Consider the following 20,416-nt stretch of genomic DNA (forward strand, 5'->3'; position numbering starts at 1 on the left):
ACGTTTATAATCTTAGCAGGATCTGGCTATAGATGTACCACGGGCGAAGCCGGGGCGGACCGCTAGTATGTAATAAAAATCGTGTCCATAATTAATTCTATCAATTATCATTAAAGCGCCTATTAATTATCATCCCGAATATATACAAAAGGCAAATCCAAACGGCTAAGTCAAAATATTTGTCCGATGCTTGTTTCATACTTTTTAATTGTGAAGAGAAACATAGTTTACGAACAAAACAAACGTACAAGAAAAAGCAATACTTAAATCGCAATATTAACTCTTCTTTTCAATGTTTACGCATGGTATCGCTGACCGGAAACTAATACCCGCCTTGAGATTGTCTCTAGACAGGCTACTTTAGGATAATAGGTAAACACAGAACTCATTACCGGTTGCGCGGATTACCAACAACGTAATGTTTTCATAACTCTTAGATTGTTTAACTAATGAATAATATCCACAAAATTGCATTTCCTACGAACTGGTAACCCTAGCCGTTGTTCATTTAGAATATTGCTCTGAATAATGCTCGTTAACAATTTCATAAGTTGTACTCTCCAATTCACAAAGACTCGGTTGCGAAAAACAACTGTTTATTGTAAATTTTATATGCAGGTTGAATAAGGCTATTAGTGTCATTCATAGCGTTTAAATTGAGGACGTCAGAAAGGCGAGTTTATTTATTCTTCTGAACAACAGCTCTGCATATAAAATGTGAAGTCGTAACCGAACTACAACAGAAACAGGTACGTAGGTAGGGTCGGTCGAGGCTCATCCAAAATTCATGCTCATAAGATGTTAAGTTCATAATTTCAATTACAGTCAAAGTAACGTGAACGCGAAAGTTTTATGCCACTCAAATGCCCTACACCGGCAAGACATGGCATACATTCGTGAAATATGGATTAGACAATTTAAAATCGATTATGGCCGTGGAAAATTTGTGCAACCATACAGATTGCACATAAAGAGTCTAGCGTCACACGCCACAAGCTAAGGTGTATTTAACATTCATGTACATATCGAGATCATTTGAAGCAATCGTTCTAAGGCCGTGCGTATACTAGCGCTTTACAATCGCATTATAAAAAACACGTTTAATGAAATTCGCAGATTGCTTCATCTGTCGAAATACTTACCAGATCGTAGGCGTAGGCGATGATTCGCAAAGCGTAGCCCGGCAGGTTCAGGATGACGAATACAGAAGACACAATGAGAAGCATTCGGGTGACGCGCTGCTGCGAGCGGGGACAGCCGACCAGGCGAGTCTGCCGCGCGCGTTCGCCAGCCGTGCTGCCCTCCGCCTTCATGAGCTGGTGCCGCGTGCGTTCCAACCGGCACACCCCGAATATTATCCACACGTTCAGCAGAACGATGAGGCTCAGGGGGATCGAGAAGGACAACATTGTGTCCACAAGGTTGAAACGCGCCGCGTGCTCTAAATATTTTCGGTCTATGTTGCAATCGTCACTGGTGGGGATTGCGAATCTTAGCACCGGCAAATTCATCATGGTCGCGCCGCCGGATAGCAAAATGATCACGTGCCGAGCGCGCTTCACCGTGCACCAGGCGTTACGGCGCAACGGGTACAGCACCGCGACGAAGCGCTCTATAGTGAAAGCGACCACGAGCCAAGCGCTCAGGCAGCATGACACGTAAGACAAGTATACGAATACCTGACAAAAACCGCCCGTGTAAAAGATGGACGTGACGCTCACGGCGCTCAGCCAGGGTGCCAAAAGTTGCAATAAAAATATCGTATCGGATATCGCAAGCGCGGAAAGATATTGGCTGGTGGATTGCAATCGTAATTTACTGTTGAAAAATACATACACTGATAGCAAATTGCCTATCGAGCCGAGAAGGATCAAAACCGGGGTATAATAGACGAATAACGCATGGGCTACCAAAGCGGCGACGTGATCGAAATAAGTTTGGTTGTCGAAAGTTTCGTCACTAGTGACGTTATATGGGTTAGACGTAGCCATGGCGCGGCGTACGCCCGCCGCGCCTTGCCGAGGGCTACTGCCGGCGGACTGGAGAGCGCTCGACGTCGCCGGCACGCGTCCGCCTCGCGCGCCTTTTCTGCAGCGTGTGCAGCAGCTGCACTCTGCCCTCTGTCCCTCTGTACACTACACACTGCACTCCGCTCACTACACAGTGTAGCGAAGGGCGGCCCCGGCCCGCCTCTGCCCGCACACACCTACTTCCTGTCCAAACTGATTGGTCCTTACACCTAAATTCGTTTCCGCTATAGTTTGACTCGCTCGTTCATCGTAGCATCTCTTAACTTGCAATTTTACATGTATCAAGTTCTGGCATCATCTCTATGCTCTGTGATAACAATAATTAACATATTTCGTTACAGATTGTACTCCGCACTACAATTACCAGATAACTCTGAGCTTAATTTATTTGAGCCCGTCGACGTTCATGTTTTACATTTATGATTTATAACATATTAAGTTAGGCCTGTATGGTAGCGAAAAAATATGTTACAAAAATTTGTTATGTAATGTTTAGAGCCTTTTAAAGCGTTTCTTTCACTACGATTATATATAATTAATTAATAATATTTTTATGACACAATCATGCGTTAGTCGACACCCATAGTTTAATGAATTAAATATTCTTACATTATGTAGACCGTTGTGACTATATTATATAATAAATTAATCCCATATTTTTATAAAATATAAGTAATTACATTGTAATTTGAGTACTAAAATATATTGTCAAATAATAAAAAAGTTGTAAGCTTAAAAAATAACATACTCCATTAATAATACAATACAATTGTATAAAAATTATATCCGAAGTGTCTTAGGGAAAAAGTAGACAAAATTTCACTGAACCTGTGCAACAAGTGTCCCTCTTAGACACCGATGAATGTGAAACTCGCTCTTGAACAACAAAACAAATAGACGACTTGACCCCATTCTATAACAATCGCTTTAAGGATTCAAGCTGCGTTCTTTTAGATTCGTGTATCATATTTGTATGATTGGTATAATTGTGTGATAAAAAATTAAGTAATATTCTCATTCATTTTATTGTCGACAACGTGATGCATTTGTCTTACATTTAGAGGGAGAGATTTGTGAAAAGTGTAAAACAATGAAATAAAACGTCCTCATATATCGTAATTACATACTCCTCGCATTTAAATCTTATCATCTTATCAGAGCGTTGTTTAGTCTAGTCTTGTCGTCAACGACTATACCTGAGAGGTTTTCGTTGGGCGTCGTACAAGAGTCACGGAGTGATTTTTTGAGATGTTTGTGTGCAATTTAATTTCATCACGATATATATATAATTGGAATCTCGGAATCGGCTCCAACGATTTTCATGAAATTTAGTATATAGGGGGTTTCGGGGGCGATCTAGCTAGAAATCTTTTTTAGAAAATGTCATATTCGTGTTTTATCGACTTAAACTTACTTTTTTAACAAATAGGAGGCGTTTGAGTAGTCCCAATTTATTATGACTCTTCCTGACATCTCAAAATACTGAGCAAAGCTCGGTCATCCAGGTACTGAATCTATAATATATCCGTTTGATTAAAGACGTAATAATTTACGTATACTCATAGCTAGAAATAATAATTAACCTAAACTCTGAAAATAATTATAAAGATATGCTTAGAGTTTATTAATTTTAACGTTTATTCGTTTGATTACCCCGTTTGTCTCTTAGCTTATTCGTATAATAGGGAATTCCTTCATAATTATAAGTTTGAGTCCGTATTATATTTCTAGTTATAAGTTTTTAAATTACTGCCGTGTAGAGGGAAGTTTCCCACAAGGAAATAAAACGCAGTCAAACGACCGTTTATTTAATTTCCTGTAGATTTTTCACTTTGTATGTAAGCGTTGCGTGTTATCGAATATCAACAATGTATTGGTGACTCCTGTTATGAAAAATATAGGAATATTCCAGTAACCTTCTGCTACGATAAAGACAGAGTTAATATAAGCTATAAGTCGTTACAAAAGAATATATATTCTTTCGTAAATGTTAATCCGATGTTATGATTTATTTCGTAATGTGTTTTCAGAACTACAGACGAGGTTAAGCGCCTTATTAATAAGTAACTACACCCACCCGTGTTATTGTTTTCGAATTTCTTCGCTACTTGTTGGATTGTCACATGTAATTGTACACTTTGTGCGAAATTTGGCATTATCATAGGACATTAAAGTACTTTATCCTCTCCTTATATAGTATAAAAGATTCCATTCGGTTAATATACATATTTTCCAAATATATAGGATACGTTAGGTTATTAAAATTATTATAGAAGAAACCAATTTTCAATTCAATTCATTTTTATTAAAAAATTTCCATTTTTGATAAGACAGGTTTTAGCAGATAGACATCGGTTCGTCTATCTGCTAAAACCAATCCTCTCCTAATAAATATACGAATGCTCAAATTTCAAGCTAATGTTTACCTATAAATAATTAATTATGTCCATATCATAAATTCGAAAGTAGGTTTGTTTTTTTTTTTATTTCACGTCGCAATGGAGCGATTTGATAATATGATTTTTTGGGATGGCAGCAGTGAAGTAGCTTATTTTAACCGCGGCGAAACATCTCATTCCCAAAGGAATATCCTTTGAGCATGTGCTAGTTTACAAAGAAAGCTAGTTTATTCACCATATTTTGGTTGTATATATATAAATTCCGAGAAATGCTTTTAAGAAATAATCGTGTAGGTGAGCAGCTTTGTTTGATAATTTTATTTTAATACATAATGCGATACCTTTAGAAATAATACGAGTTAATAAAAAATCATTCAGTTATTCATTAATTTGTTTATTTAATATATACCAATGTTACATATCAATTTATAAATTGCTGTTTTATAGATCGAGTTTTTAAAGCTAATGCTAAATAAACTGTGTGGCAACTGTGTTTTGGTGTACGTGCGGTTTAATTTGAGTTGAATTATGTGAAAAACTGCTACTGGCTTTTTAAAGGAGATCAAATAAATTAAAAATGGTCGAGTGCATGTTGGACTATAAACATGGAACAAGTAACGTAGGTGTCGTAGCAGCAGACCGTAGCTAGATTTTTATGCTTCGTTTTTAAGTTCATAAATATAAACAGCTTATAACAGATATTAGCGTTGGATAAGGGCCTAAAATCTAATTAAATTATAAATATTCAGTTAAAAGTAATAACACACATTTGTAGTAATAGGAACTAGATACTGGCTGTAGTAGGTAGTACCTACTACTACGAGTATCTAGTGTTCGATTTTTTTTTTTACTGATATCCACAAAAAATATCTATTATAGTATTCGCAAGAAGTTATTGTTATTTTTATTAACATTTACCTGATTTAAGTTATTTTTAACACAGAGATTACTGTTCATGCTTCCACATACAAACGCTAAACCCAGAGATCTACCCCAAATACGAAAGAGAACTTTGAATTAATTTCCCGCCTATATTATCATAACAACGTCTCGATAAAATCATACTTCATTTATTGTCACGCCCTGCTTACTGTGAAATGCGAATGAAGTGTGATGTGACAGGCGAAATTTGAACTAACATTCATTAGGATATTTTCATTAGACGTGGTTTTTAACTCGGAATTTACGGACTTACGAAAAGACTTAACAACACGCACTTGGCCTGCGTGGTGGATGGACTGAACGTCTTATGAGACCTGTGTCCCTGCAGTGGAAACAAATATGGTCTAACTAGCTTTTGCCCGCGGCTTTCGGTTTAATAGATGTTATTTTAAAATTCTCATCAAAATCCGTTGCGTAATTTTAAATAAAAGATAAGATTTAAGCATACAAAGTGACATGGGGACAGGGAAAGCGACTTAGTTTTATATATGTAGTGATGATGATGATGATGATACAATATTGTTGCCCATAAAGAAAATTAATATTGTACCAATATGTTTGTGAATTTTTACTTTACTTGCATAAATATCCCAACTTGTCCATTATACATATTTCATCAAGTGTCTGGTAAAAACTTTAGACAAAAATGTTAACAATGGAATAATTAGTGCAAAACAATCGGCAAATAAATTGCCAATATTTAACACGATTACACGCTGGCGAGGGTTTTTAATTGCGAATGAACGGGATGGTGGGCGCGCTGCAAATATCATAAACAAACTGCTTAGTATTCCATTCCAGTGTTGCACCGAAATACGGATCAGTGTCCGTGGAAGCGTGCCGCTAATGCTGTACTAGAGATTTGCGAAACCGTTTTGCAAGTACTTTTAGCACCAATAATCTTAGTACCACAAACGCGAATGCTTTCAGCTGGTTTGAATAAGAAATCTCTTAGCGTTCTATTGATTCAGAGCTTACGCTCACATTCGAGACTGCCGTTCTTTTATCTAACACTTGCAGTTACCAACTGTTTCATGGACTCTCAATTGAGCCGAACACAATGTGGGATGGATTGTTGGAACGCATAATATCTATATTATGATTCCATTTAATTGGTTTGTTGTGAATGTAACATTTTGTAAATGTCGAAACCGTACAGAATGTTTTAATTAAATTAGTGCAGTTAATTATCTAGATGAGTAATTAGATTAAATTTTGGTAGTGGTAATTGTCAATATTTAAAATTATATATCAAATTTTCACAAATAATAATGACTGAGTTTTTCAAAATCAATATAAAGACGGACTAGAAAATATGTTCCCGTAGGTACTTATTGAATGCAGTCGCCCATGGCCTTTCATGTCTATTAGTAGGTGAGCGATTCGCTTATCTCTTATGAAAAATAAGGTAACCATCTAGTTGGATCTTTAATAGTGTTAATATCCTTCTTATCTTTGTTGACAATCTATATATATAAAAGAAAGTGGTGTTAGTTACACTATTTATAACTCAAGAACGAATTAACCGATTTGGATGGAAATTTTTGCAGAGGTAGCTTAGAACCAGGAGACGGACATAGGATAGTTTTCATTGAGATCCCACGGGAACGGGAACATGCGAGGCAAACACCGTGTCTATCTTTCCTGCTACTACGCGGGCAAAGCCGCGGGCGAAAAGCTAGTAATAGAATATGACCAAAAATAAGCATCTATTTTTAGCATTTTTAATTTGTCATTTGTCTAATTGATAATTTAAAAAATGGTTTTGCCTTTTCTAAGATAAAATATATACTCAAAGAGCAATATGTTAGTACAATTTGTGTGTGTGTATCCTTGTAATTACTTTTTTTTAATAAATCTGAAATAACGACGCTTAGTTAATTTATCTCGGCACTACACTACGCGCAAACTTCGTCCGTTCCTCGGCTTCTATATAGAATCAAGTTAGCTTAACTGTTAACCTAAGTAAATGTGTTTTATCACAATTTGCATAGCAAATCACTTGTAAGGAAATCGATTTTGGGAGCCAATGGTTTCCACGTGAGGCACGTGTATCATGTTTGATGCAATATCGATGTAAGCTCGATTTAAACTCGTCGTATCGTTGCAGACTGGTCTCTGACATAATTTGTAAGGAATTGTAGGTTCAATGGTTAATAAAATACTATTCGATGCTTGTCTATCACTTTAGTATGAACATAAATGTTATTAATGCGAGACTCTTAAGCTCGTTAAATGGTCAATGCTTTACGTAGTTGTAAAAAATATTTAATGATTTTGTAGTGTATATTTATTTATGTACATCATTCTGTAAAACTAACAATTGAAGATAAAGAATGCACACAACTGAAATTCGACTTATTATTGTATATACAGAAATTCATACTTTTTTATAGTGTTCTTTTTTGTAATCAAATCATGTTTTTTTTTTCACGATATTCAGTAACTTGTGAATTTATCTTTGTATGTAATATACTGAAGTAATGTTTTTTAATTCACATTTTCGTTGATGCCTCACGTCTAATGGTGGAACCGTAATTCTATATGTCCTGTAGGCCTTTCTGGACAAATGGCCTATCCAATTCAAAAATAATGTTTCTATTTAAAGGAAAGGTTCTTGAGATTGTCTCCAGATGTTCCTTGGTTGTACTCATGGATCTGCGTACGGCATCTAATATGATCATACTGCACCTTACAGCCGAGTGAATGTACGTTTTCTTTCAGCTTCGGAGAAGGGTCGCGGCACCCTGGACGTACTGCTATGCACAACCTACTGCCGCTCGCAATTGTACCTCTCCCGCCAGCTGTCGCAGTTGCATCCAGAACTTACCATGCCCATGTTCTCAGGTGAGTCAGGAACTTTTTAAACCCCTAAATGTTTAATGTTACACGCATAAAACTACATCAAAAAGTTAACAAAACGACTCTCTACGTAGTTAGATTGATTCTGAACTCTCTTTGAGCTGAAAAAGATCCGTACAACATAATTCTAGACCCTCTGGTTAACCGGGACCGTACCATAAGAACCGCTGGCTAGATTCAAATTTCGTATCACTTTATTACCTATAATATAATGACTTTAATTTCTCCTAACCATATCGGAGGAAGAGACAGTTAAAAAAAAATAACTTTTTTCCATGACTTCTTAGAAGGTCACCACTGCTCAACCCACCAACTATGCTTATTGAAGGATAAACGAAGATGCTTTTGTTGTTAAAACGAAAGTTACCCTAAAAAGTAATAAATGCGATATTTATTATCCAACCGTGCTTGTATTACCAATCTCACGATGTATTCACACGGGGTCGACATTGGCAGGAAATAAAGTTAAGCCGGGTTGCCACTGTGGTGTATCACTCGAATTTAGCGACACTCAATATGGTTAGTATCGTTTTCGCATTGTTGGAAATAATTCCGTAGTAATTCGTGTTAATGAGGAAATTCCTCTCTAGTGTAAGCACTGTTTTTGAAAACTTAAAGTATTATGTAGCAATTTATTGGACAAATAAAGTTATTTCATTCCATTTTAAATTACGGTGTTTGAATCGTAATTTTGTGTTGTCTGGTGTGGCAGTTAGGTATGAATAATTAAAGTGTCTTTACGGCTAGTCCTATGTAATCTACATAATATCTAATCCACTAAAGTATAGTTAATAATCCAAAGGGAATTGTTATTTTTTTATAACCCATGATTTAATTGCCTGCCGCGAGCGAAACATTATTAATCTCGATCCGATTCAACCAGATTAAAAATATTTTGTACGCGTTGGACGCACTTAAACTAATGAATAAGTCTATTTATAAAATTCGTTGTGGGAATGGATAGGCAATATTACAATATGTTGCATTTTTCTTTTATATCGACCGTTTGCTTAAATGAGTTCCCAAAAATGGTGTAAATAAAGGGAAGAGTGAAATACGATCACATACATTGTTGGAAAATGTTATAAACCTCGACTGGTCCCATATAAGCATGATAGATTTTGAAAATATCAAATCTATACTAATATTATAAAGCTGAAGAGTTTGTTTGTTTGAACGCACTAATCTCAGGAACTACTTGTCCGATTTGAAAAATTCTTTCAGTGTTCGATAGCCCATTCATTGAGGAAGGCTATATACGTACCACGGGCGAAACCGGGGCGGAACGCTAGTCATTTATATTTTTCTTTAAGGGGAGCAACGCAAAGTTTATAGTATTATTATCCATTGTCCTATCAAAAATATCGCTTATAATAATGTTTACTCTGAAATTTGGACTTGTACTGTTGGTGATTAATAACACAAAATTTAACTTTTAACAGCGTTAATGAAGCATGATTCAAAAGCACATACGAAGCACCGGTCCGTTATAAGTAATTAATATTCCCATTATTTACATTTAAGTTTTGAAAGATACGTAAAACGTATCGTAACGTAATTAAAATAAATATCTATATTTTGCATCGTATTTTTAATTTTAAATACAATATGTTTATTGATATAAAAGCAGTAGTGGCTCAGTGGTGAGAAACTCGGACTTCAAAATCGATAATCCGAGGTTCGAGACGAGGGCGAGCGTGCAGGAAATAAATTGATTTTTCAATTTATCTGCACATGTGGATAACATCACCACTGCTTAAACGATGAAGGAAAACATCGTGAGGAAACCGGCATGTCCAAGAATCAAAAAGTCCGACGAAATGCGACATCTGCCAAACCACACTTGGCCAGCGTGGTGGATTATGGCATAAACCCTCATAGGAGGCCTGTGTCCCAGCAGTGGGAACATATATGGGCTGATGATGATGATGATGATGTTTATTGATATAGCGATCGAGTTGAAAGTATGTAAACGGTTATTGAAGCTTTACGAATGTAAACAATTTTATTATATTTGCTCTTTTAAGCGAAAATAACGATTCTTATTTGCTCTCTGCTCACTCTCAAGTAATAAGGAAGTTACTCTGTTTGTTAACTATATATAGACTTTAAATTTAAAATAAAAATAATTTGTGATATGCTACTTATGCATTGGACCCAAATATTCCTCGAGCTTAACTACTTTTATAACACTAAAGGTACAAAACACGTTAAATATCCAATAGGCACACAGACTTTTAAAGTTGTTTTATATTGATTGTTGATAACATAATGCGATAGATATGTATAGATATCTATGTGTATGTTCCATATGTATCAAAGTGCAATTACACATACGTGCTCGCTATCCACCTCGACGCTCGACGAAACATCGTACGAGTGTCGTATCAAATCACTGTTCACACATTCGCAAGCAGTGTAGTTAGTTTGTGTTCGCCAATTGGGTCCTTTGATTACGTTCGAAAAGCCGGTCTTAACGCGAATACGCTAACCTGAAGACGTTTGATGAGTGAACTATTTACATGTACTTGTTCATTTTTATATGTCGTTATCGGCAATGGAGCTGGTGGGTCGCTTGATGGTAAGCGCTGCCTCCGCCCATAAACATATGGAGAGGCGTAAGGTCAATTGCATACCTTACGCCTTTACAAATCGATTTCTGACTCTAAATTGTTTAGGGATTAATAAAACATTGACAAGAGAGATAAAGGAAAGGTCTGGGAAGGGTACAGAAAAGGATATGGGCCTCCATTATTCTCGCAATTCGCAAGAATGTGTAAATCCACCACCACATAACATTGCACCACCCTTGTATATAATAATAATGTACAACGCAGAGATCACGGCCCGCTTCCAAACGGCGCGCACCGAGGTGCGGCAGCTGCTGCTCCAGTACCTGCTGCCGTGGCTCGTCAACATCGAGCTGCTCGACCCCAACGTGCCGCCGGCCAACCCACTCTCCTATATACAGGTACGTTACTTGACGTACTTTCACTTATTGTTGTTATGTCGTCCTTCTTCAAAAAGGTGAAGGTTCTCAATTCTGTTATTATTATTTGCTTCTAGCTTTTTACTGGGTGAAACGATTTTGGTTTTTCTTTTTTTTTTCGCGTAAATGACGCCTCTCTTGGTATCCCATTAAAATTTGGCTGAAAATTTAAATTATAATTATTTAAATTAATCAATCAGTTAAAGATGGGTGTTTATAAAACTTGCAGTCAACGTGGCACTGCATGACATCTTCGTTCATAAATAACATCTACAGCTAAGACACACAATCGCACACAAAACACAAATTACTTTCAACTGTCTTAAAAAGTGATTGTCAAAATTCGAGTCAAAGAAACAAACGTTAGCATAATCGACCTTATTAGTGCATTACCGATAAGATTTATTTTGTATAAAAGTGCTTTCACAAAACCAGTAACCAAAAGAAATAATAGCTTAAATAAGTTCAACCTTATCCTCATTGATTAAAGTCAAAATTACAAAGCGCAAACCACGTATAAATACGGAACTGACACCTATAATATACATAGACAAATTAACTGATACCCGCTTCAAACAAAATCCGCGTCGCACAAAAAACCGAGGTACACACGTACAGAAATCGAATCAAACATCATAACCCCTAAAATCAGTGCGTCAATCAAGTCTGTCAGCTTACATGAACGCATCACGCAACGCAATCAAATGTCCAATAAATTCAGTACGGCGGCGTTTACGCACTGCTTTGTACTTTTAATCTCCTGCGTTCCGTTTGACCGATACGTAAGCGCAGACGGGAGTAATCAAACGGGGGACTTGTACGCGATATTAATATTATAGCTTGCAAATTAATCGATTTATTATGATTCCCTTTGTGGATGTCGGTATCCACGAAGGTATATCACACACTAAGCAAACAATATATGAATTGAAAATATTAATAGAACCGTTATAATAAAATTATAAAAGACGTACATACGAGTAAATTTTGTGTTAAATGAAACACCACCAATTTTAGTAGTGTTTATGTAAAACAAATGTAACCATTCATTGCTTTTTTCTTCCACCTCGTGCTGTATTAGTTAGCCCATTCATATTAAACCATGTTATTCTATACTTATAGAGTCAATAATGATACTCTTATTTGAAACGATTGTTTCAAAAACATCCCTTTCAAGCAGTGGTGACCCCTTCGCTTGCTCTGCCAATAAAAATAAAAAAAAAACTTAATCTCGCAGTTGGAGTTATGACGCACGTCCCTCGCATCACAGGAAGGCCTTGTATATAATTGTCAATTTATGTATAGTTTTCATTTGACCAAAGGGGTGACCGGCAAATTGTCAGCCGCGGGCGATCGCTCTCAAACACTATTTACATAATATCCCATATTGCATTGGATAAATATAGTGTCCACGGTGTTCATTATGATCCCGTCTGGCGCTGATTTTCAGTCATAACATACCTGTTTTTACGTGGCACGAATGCTTAATTAATTAGTTTCGATGCATGGAATACGCCGTTTCGGATCGGTGCACTGTATGTTTTTGAACGTTGTTTTATTTCAGATAATGAATAGTGACTATTTGGACGTTCCGAAAAGTATTTATTGTATCGTGTAGCTCTCTACATAATCATTTTTTAACAGAAAACTAAGCCGCCTTCAAATTGTCACATCTAGACCAAATTTAATTGCCACACGGGAGGCACCAACTTATAACGAAAAAATAAAATAATCATCAAAATCGGTTCACCCATTAAAAAGTTATGAGGTAACAAACACAAATAATACAGTTGAATTATAATACAGTTGAATGTGATAAATAGAAAAAAAGAAGTAGGTTATCAATTTATTATCATTGAGGAGGTTTGAAAAAACATAGAAAAATATACCAAAACTAATGGCCGAATTTTCGAGAGAAATGGACCCAAAGAAAAAGTTCCCTTTATTTAAACTACAATCATGAAAATTGAATATATGTATATTTCTAATTTCAAAGTGAATAACAAGAAGCTTCTGTCATTAATAAGCGCTGAATCCGCGGCGAGCTTGCGAAACCTTCAATTTGTTTACTTGTGTAGACTTCATATTCCTTACAATTGCAAGTCCAAGAACGCAACTCACGCTGTTCGTTTCTCGAAACTTCAATTTCAATCTATACTCCAGCAAAATTGGATGACGTATGTTCAATAACAAAGTGTTGCCTAGCAACCACTGAAAGGCATATATGATCAACCATTTTCTACGGGCCACATACTTTTAAAACGAGAGCATATTTCGTTCAATAATGTAAAGGTTATTTTTTTTTTACTTACATATATTGCAATACTATACGTGCCTTAAAAATCGTGAATTAGAACAATTATTTTAACAAAAAAAAAAACTAAATGGCCTGCAAACTTTTAGAACTAGACCTAAGTAAAATGTTACATGGAAAGCACCAGCTTTCAAATAAAAAAAGAATCATAAAAATCGGTCCACCCAGTAAAAAGTTCACTCCCCATGTTTTTGAAGTCGGTTGATAAACATATGTAACGTAACATTTATCGTTAATGAAAAAATTACAAGTTTAACACTTGTGGGGTCACAAGTATTCAATCTTAAAAGCTTACTACGGGAGTATGCATGACATCCTCTAATGCATTTCACGCATATTACCTAGACCTGTCATTCCGAACACTTCCATGCGCCACTTTTAAATTACGTCATGTTTGTGGCAAATTTCACTTTTTGGCTTCTTTGCTCCCTTCATCATCAAGATGAACAAAACTACCGCGTGTAAAAGCGTCTAGAGGCGCAGATGTATCTGGGGAGTAGGCACATAAATATTGTGACTTGTTGCACGCAGTACTACGGCGCGGAGGGCGGGCGCGGCGCGAGGCGGGAGGGGCTCGGCTCCGTGGAGGCCACCGAGATGGTGCTGAACAACCTGTTCTACATCACGGTTAAGGTAAGTCGTAGTATGGTGCATACATCATACCGCCAAGACTAATTTACTTGACTTTTTTGTCGACTGTACTTTGGGGTATGTTTTGTCTGAATTACGTTTTACATGTTAAAATCTAAACGAATACCAGAGATATTTTTTAAAATACGTTTTCTAGGAGAGTTGACGATACACGAAGGCGCATTACCTAACCAATGAAGTATCTTTACTGTAACGAAGCCTTAATGCTTAAGACCACCCGCGAAGCCTGAGATCGGTTCGAGCAATGAATTTATTTACCTCTTTTCATTAAAGTATTCAAAGGATTATTCTACAGGTAATTTTTCTTGTAGGTCCTAACCTAATATTTCCGCATTTTCAAATTGAACAATTCCGTAACGGCTTTCCCTATTAAAAAGCTTTTTGTATAATAATAATATTATTTCATAGTGCATTTTATTGAAAAGTCCAAGGTTCCTATACAGTTTATATTAGATTTACGCCTAACAAACTCGTACACGAGTTTGCAAATAAATTGAAACATACCAACATTAGAGTTTTGGTGAAAATATTTTCGAAATTGCGATGTGAACTACGAGTGCAGCAATATTGCAGACCACTCGGAGAATTTCGTAACTTTTAAATTAGACAGTGGATTAAAACATTTTCACGTTTCCTTTATGAAAATAGTATAAAACTTATTTTCATATTAAGATCGTCAATATTTAATTTTCATTTTGTGTTTAATTTCATGAAAAGAGAAAATTTGTTTTAACTTTATACGTATATATACTCACTTACGTTAATTGACGTAATAAAGTTAAATACAAATTATAATATTATTTTTTGTTAATAAAAATATTAAAAGTATATAAATTTTAATATAATATAATTCTAGTTTATCGGTAGCAAAAACGCTAGGCATATCAGACATAATATATAAACTTCATTTTTTAATTTTATTCTATGTAGAAAAACAAAATATATTGGGTGGGTAGTGTGGTGATTTTAATAAACGAAAGGTAACTTTATCATAATTTTACCCAAAGACGAGCCGCTTAGCGACAGATATAACAGTATCAGAACATGTATATACGATTACCCACATGTACACATACGGAAGTATAAGAAGATGTACGTACACTTGTATGTTGTACGATGTACGATGGCCTAAGGGTATTGCTTTTTATAGTTCTATTTATATCTTCATTCAAAATCGATATTGCTAAAAATAGGATTTTACAGTAGCTAGCAGTTATGCACAGAAAGCTCTTTCACTATGAAATATTTAAGAAGTTTCGTTTTATTCTGAGTAAAGTACATATTCATTTTAGTTCCGAAGCTCACATGTTTGTAAAGGAATATTCCATAGAAATGTAACCGCGTAGCAGAATGATAAAAGGGGAATAAGTACTCGACGGAGGCGGTGGTGTAATCACCAAATAGCATCAAGGTCGGTCTCAAGCTGGGCGCGTTGTGTGTCCGCCCGCCCGCACTCGCGTCGCCGACGCTGTGGGCGGCCGTAACTTCACCGAATGGCACACTGACCGGTTTACACTTTGTGATGTTTTATAAGCAGATATCCAAAGGTACTTTTATATTAGAAACGTATATTGCCTGGTCCTTTTTTGTTACGGTTGAAGAAATAGTTATTTTCAATAATGAAGGGAAGAATTATCGAACAATAAACGTACTAATGGAATTAGTAAGGTTCAGCATATTTGATGTTACTAGAAACCATGTCAAAAGCAAGAAAATTTTTTAACGGATTAATACTGTATCGTCCGAGGTCTTTGTATGAAAATATAAGCGTCGCTTTGCCGTTAGGCTCAAAGGCAATTAATTTCACATACAATAAAACAATTGTTCAGCCCTTTCTTACTGAATAAAGATAAGATGTATTAAATATCACTCCAAGTGAATTGCTAAATAAAAACTGTAATAATTGACGTCTCGTCCATTTAAACGGCTATCGCCGTTGTATACGTGTATACTTTTATAACCCAGACATGTCGTAGGCTGAAGCAACGATATGAAAAATTATATTAATTGAGCGTAATGTATTTTGGATGTGTACGGATACCAATTACCATCATCATTGCTTTTGCCACTCGCCCAATGATTTCTCCGCCCTCGACGTACGCTTCACAACACGTGGCTTGTTGCCCTCATGTCCAATTAACGGAATAATTAAACAAAATCGCTCTCTGTAAAGAAACTTTTTATACGCTGACGTACGTCATGTGCATGAACAAACTGTCATTTCCCTTTGATGTCATTAAAAACGAATTTTACGGCGCCACAAAGGCTGTTTTACAAAGGGTATCGTAACACGTATCGGTATATTGAATGTTAATTTTTTTTAGTAAATATAATGGATATTTTAAAAACTCGGGAAATATTTACCTAATCCGATTTATATTTCCTTTGAAGGGCTTACTCTAATAAATCGAAGCATACTTCTTGGTACAGTTGTGAATTGTCGTTGGTAAACTTCAAAGATAAATAGAGAGCTTTTAATAATAATATAAAATGTATTTTATTCAGTTTTATTAATGCAGTTATTAAATGTTTAACATTTGTTTTATTAATCCTATAAGAGTGACTGTAACGAATTATAATCCTACTAATCCTACTTAATATTATAAATGCGAAAGTTTGTGAGGATGTGTGTGTGTTTGTTGCTTTTTAACGCAAAACCTACTGAACCGATTGCAATGAAATTTGGTACATAGATAGCTGGACAACTGGGATAACATAAAGGTTACTTTTTATCCCGATATTCCTACGGGATACGGACTTTCGCGGGTGAAACCACGGGGTGCAGCTAGTTTTCTATAATTTAATTATGTTTCGACTCAAACAAATTCATTGATAATTTATGCTGTTGCTACATACCACGTCCCTACTAATATTATAAATGTAAAGTAACTTTATCTGTCTGTCATTTTTATACCTAAACCACTGAACTTTTTTGGACGAAATTTGGTGTAGAGGAAACTTGGTACCTGTGAAAAGACCTCCGTATTGTGTTTATACACCATATTATCTGTAGACAAAATCGAGCTCTTGTGTTCGGCTCAATAATTTACATACTCTCATCTCTTGCGCAGTTTTCTGACCAGCACCCGAAGGAGATAGAGGAGCTGTGGTCGACGCTATGCGCGTGCTGGCCCAACAACCTCAAGGTCATCATACGCTACCTCATCATCGTGTCCGGGATGGCGCCTAATGAACTATTACCATATGTAAGTACTACATCTCATATATACAACTACATTTATCATCGTTATAGAGCCTTGAGCCTAAATTTTCAACACGTTTCGAAAGTACTGAAGTCGTATTTCGTTAAACTTTTTTGTTAAATGATTTGCAAATTTCTTCGTGATGTTCATTGAGCGAATCGTCTAAAAATGCATCGAAAAGAAAGAGCTCCAAAGGGCAGTGTCGTAAATAATTTATGTATTAATGTGTAATGTGTAATGACATCCCGTTGTTTCGATGCCCTGACTTTTTGGTTAACATTAAGTTAAACCCCACTAGCCCATTGCTGCATTGTATAAGATAAGAATATAGAAAATATCATCAGAATAACAAATACCACGATGACGGACAAACTCCATACATATTATCATACGCCAGAAATATAGCATCTAAAAAAATCCCAGTTCGCCAAATCGAAAATGCTCACAAAGCGAAGCACGGGAGCCGCCGGCGACCGGCCGGCGGAGCAACGCATCCAGATGCTATGTGCGCCTCAATCATGATCTCAATTACATGCAATCGGCTCCGACCGAACCCTTTCCTAACAACATCAATCGACAACAATATCGCCCCCACTGCCTGTATTTATATCATATTCCGACGTACCACGTATATTCGTATAACATTGGTTACGAGTTATATTTTTCAGTGTTGAGTTGAGTTGAGTTAAAACACGTTAAGTTTTTGTTTTTGTTTTATTTTTCTGTTTGATTGTGTTCAAATAAATTTACGTAAGTTCGGGGGTTTTTAATAAATTTGTCCAATGGAAAATAGGTTTTCATGGAAATCAATGTTTTTGTATAGTTTTGTTTTTGTTTTTAATCCTAATGAACGTTACAATAAATTGGTTAAAAGCAAAAGAATGCTTATAGAAAATTCAATGTCTTAAAGAGTTAATTAAATATAACGAAGGTATAATGAAGGGTGTATTTATACTTATTTATGATTAAGAGTATTTTCGCTGAGAATATTAGTGATTTTGTATACGGCGAAAATGTTTCTACTTAAATGTTGTAAAGGACATGGTAGTAATCTCGAATGTTCCAACCTCAATGTGTTCTATTTACGTTAAATTAAATGTATCATTTCATCTCATCTATACTAATAATATGAAGTTGAAGAGTTTTTTGTTTGAAAGCGCCAATATCAGAAACGACCATTCCAAAAAATTTTCCAACGTTGCAGTTCTATAGCCTATATGTGTACCTCGGGCGAAGCCGGGCGGACAGCTAGTTTTCTATATATGTGTAGGTATTACTTGCAGTAGAAGTCATTTTCAATATAATCGTTACATTGAAACGGTAAGAATGGACATCAGGGCGGCTGTGTCTTCCACTGTTACATGCCCCATACGTACGACGGAATATAAATCATTTTGTTATTCTTATCTCTCTGATATGATATGCTCTTATTTGAGATGCTCCAAGCCCTCTATGGGAGACATTGTTATCGCGCATATTTTTGCATTTAATTTCGCATGTTTTAACGTACATCCGTGTAAATTATCCGTCGCCTAACTGTAGTGTGTCTACATTATACATTTCTATATGAAACCTCAATTTTCTAATATGAAAATGCATTTGATTAAATTTAAAAATATTCTAACCGAATCAATTTCGGGGTGCGTGAATTCCAAAGAAATCGTTAAAATCGTTCGCCACAAAACGGGCGAATTTCCGACAGAGTCCGTTCGCAAATATTATTATGGATTTGAATTCCACTGTTACTAATTGCTCTCCGCCAATTTCATCCCGTGCAGTGTAGCGTTGCGTCGGTCGCGCCGCCCCTCACCCCCTTGTGATTGGCTTAAACCTGACGCACACACATTACCCTGAATACACTGTTCGCAGAGGCTGATGCGAAATTCGGAACGACATAATTAAACAAAATTTCAACGAACTACCACAATAAAATCAAATAAAACCCGACTGACGCACAACTGCACGCAAGTACTGGTTTTAAGCTTTAACAAACTATCACTAATTAATTATTCACGATGATTTAAAAAAAACGTACACACAAAATAAGACTCGAGCAACAATCGTGAAGATCATTTGATATCTCTTGTATACGTTGCTAAATTGGGAATTTCCAATATTTGCCCAAGGAATGTATTTGGTTTGACTCTTGTAGAGGTTTAGTATACTGATGTCAATTTGTTAGGCGCAAATTTAACTTTAGTTTTGTATAACATAAGCGATCGAAAATATATTCTGAACATTGGGCATAAAATTGATATTTGTTTGTAGTCAAATTTTATATAAACTTTGTAATTAACAAATAGAAAGATTGCCAAAAAGCTGCTTAAAATTAAAGGAAAAAAAATGGTTGCCTGTAAAATCGGTTTTACGGGCGAAGATTTTACGTGACAACGTCTTTTTTTCCAACGCCATGAACGCTCGAGAAAGACAGAGACAGAGACACAAGCACGCGCCGATTCAATGCGCCTAATTGTCTAGTGCTGCGCGCGCGGCGGACCGATCATAGTTCGGTAACTCATCGTAACGTTACCGGGCGTTACACTTTTTCATGAGTGACTCCGAGCCGCAACCTAATTTAAGACGTTGTCACGTCAAAAACAACGGAAAACCAATGAAATCGCTATTCTATTCCAAATATGGAGAGCACGCTTACGATACAAGCTTATCAAATATATAACTTGTATTTGTTACACGAGTATTTTGGTACTGACGTATTCATTGAATATTTAGCGTGCGATTTATTCAATATAATTTCATCAGACGGGTGCATTTCGTCACATTACGAACTGAAATCGAGTGCGATCACGTTCTTGCCCCAGCCGTGGAAAGTGTTAGAAGCGCCGTGTTAAATAATAATAATGAATCAATCGCTCCTTAACACCGCTGTAAAGTTTTTAAATTAAAAGTCACTGCCAGGAGAATTGATAAAGGTCACTCCACGTACAATTTATAGCTTACAATGAAATTGCTTTAGCAGCCTTAGCTTGGAAATTGTGTGCACACCACGGAATAACAAGATCTATTTT

At 36.1% G+C, this 20,416-nt stretch overlaps 2 protein-coding genes across 13 annotated transcripts in view; one reads left to right on the plus strand and one right to left on the minus strand.

The window, feature by feature from the left end:
- The window catches only part of LOC119835885 (neuromedin-U receptor 1-like), a 20,834-nt gene extending 18,699 nt beyond the window's left edge, over positions 1-2,135 (minus strand). For both annotated transcript variants that reach the window (XM_038360984.1, XM_038360983.1), the window contains exon 1: positions 1,143-2,135. In XM_038360984.1, coding sequence (XP_038216912.1) covers positions 1,143-1,991 — 849 coding nt within the window. In that variant the 5' untranslated portion in view covers positions 1,992-2,135. The remainder of the gene's footprint in view (positions 1-1,142) is intronic.
- Positions 1-20,416, plus strand: part of LOC119835884 (protein furry) — a 103,340-nt gene that overhangs the window by 55,549 nt on the left and 27,375 nt on the right. For all 11 annotated transcript variants that reach the window (XM_038360971.1, XM_038360974.1, XM_038360973.1 and 8 more), the window contains 4 exons: positions 8,096-8,218; positions 11,071-11,204; positions 14,068-14,169; positions 17,259-17,393. In XM_038360971.1, the coding sequence (XP_038216899.1) occupies positions 8,096-8,218; positions 11,071-11,204; positions 14,068-14,169; positions 17,259-17,393 (494 nt within the window). The remainder of the gene's footprint in view (positions 1-8,095; positions 8,219-11,070; positions 11,205-14,067; positions 14,170-17,258; positions 17,394-20,416) is intronic.

The sequence above is a fragment of the Zerene cesonia genome, chromosome Z (assembly GCF_012273895.1).
Source record: "Zerene cesonia ecotype Mississippi chromosome Z, Zerene_cesonia_1.1, whole genome shotgun sequence".
In the NCBI taxonomy this organism is placed as follows: Eukaryota; Metazoa; Arthropoda; class Insecta; order Lepidoptera; family Pieridae; genus Zerene; species Zerene cesonia.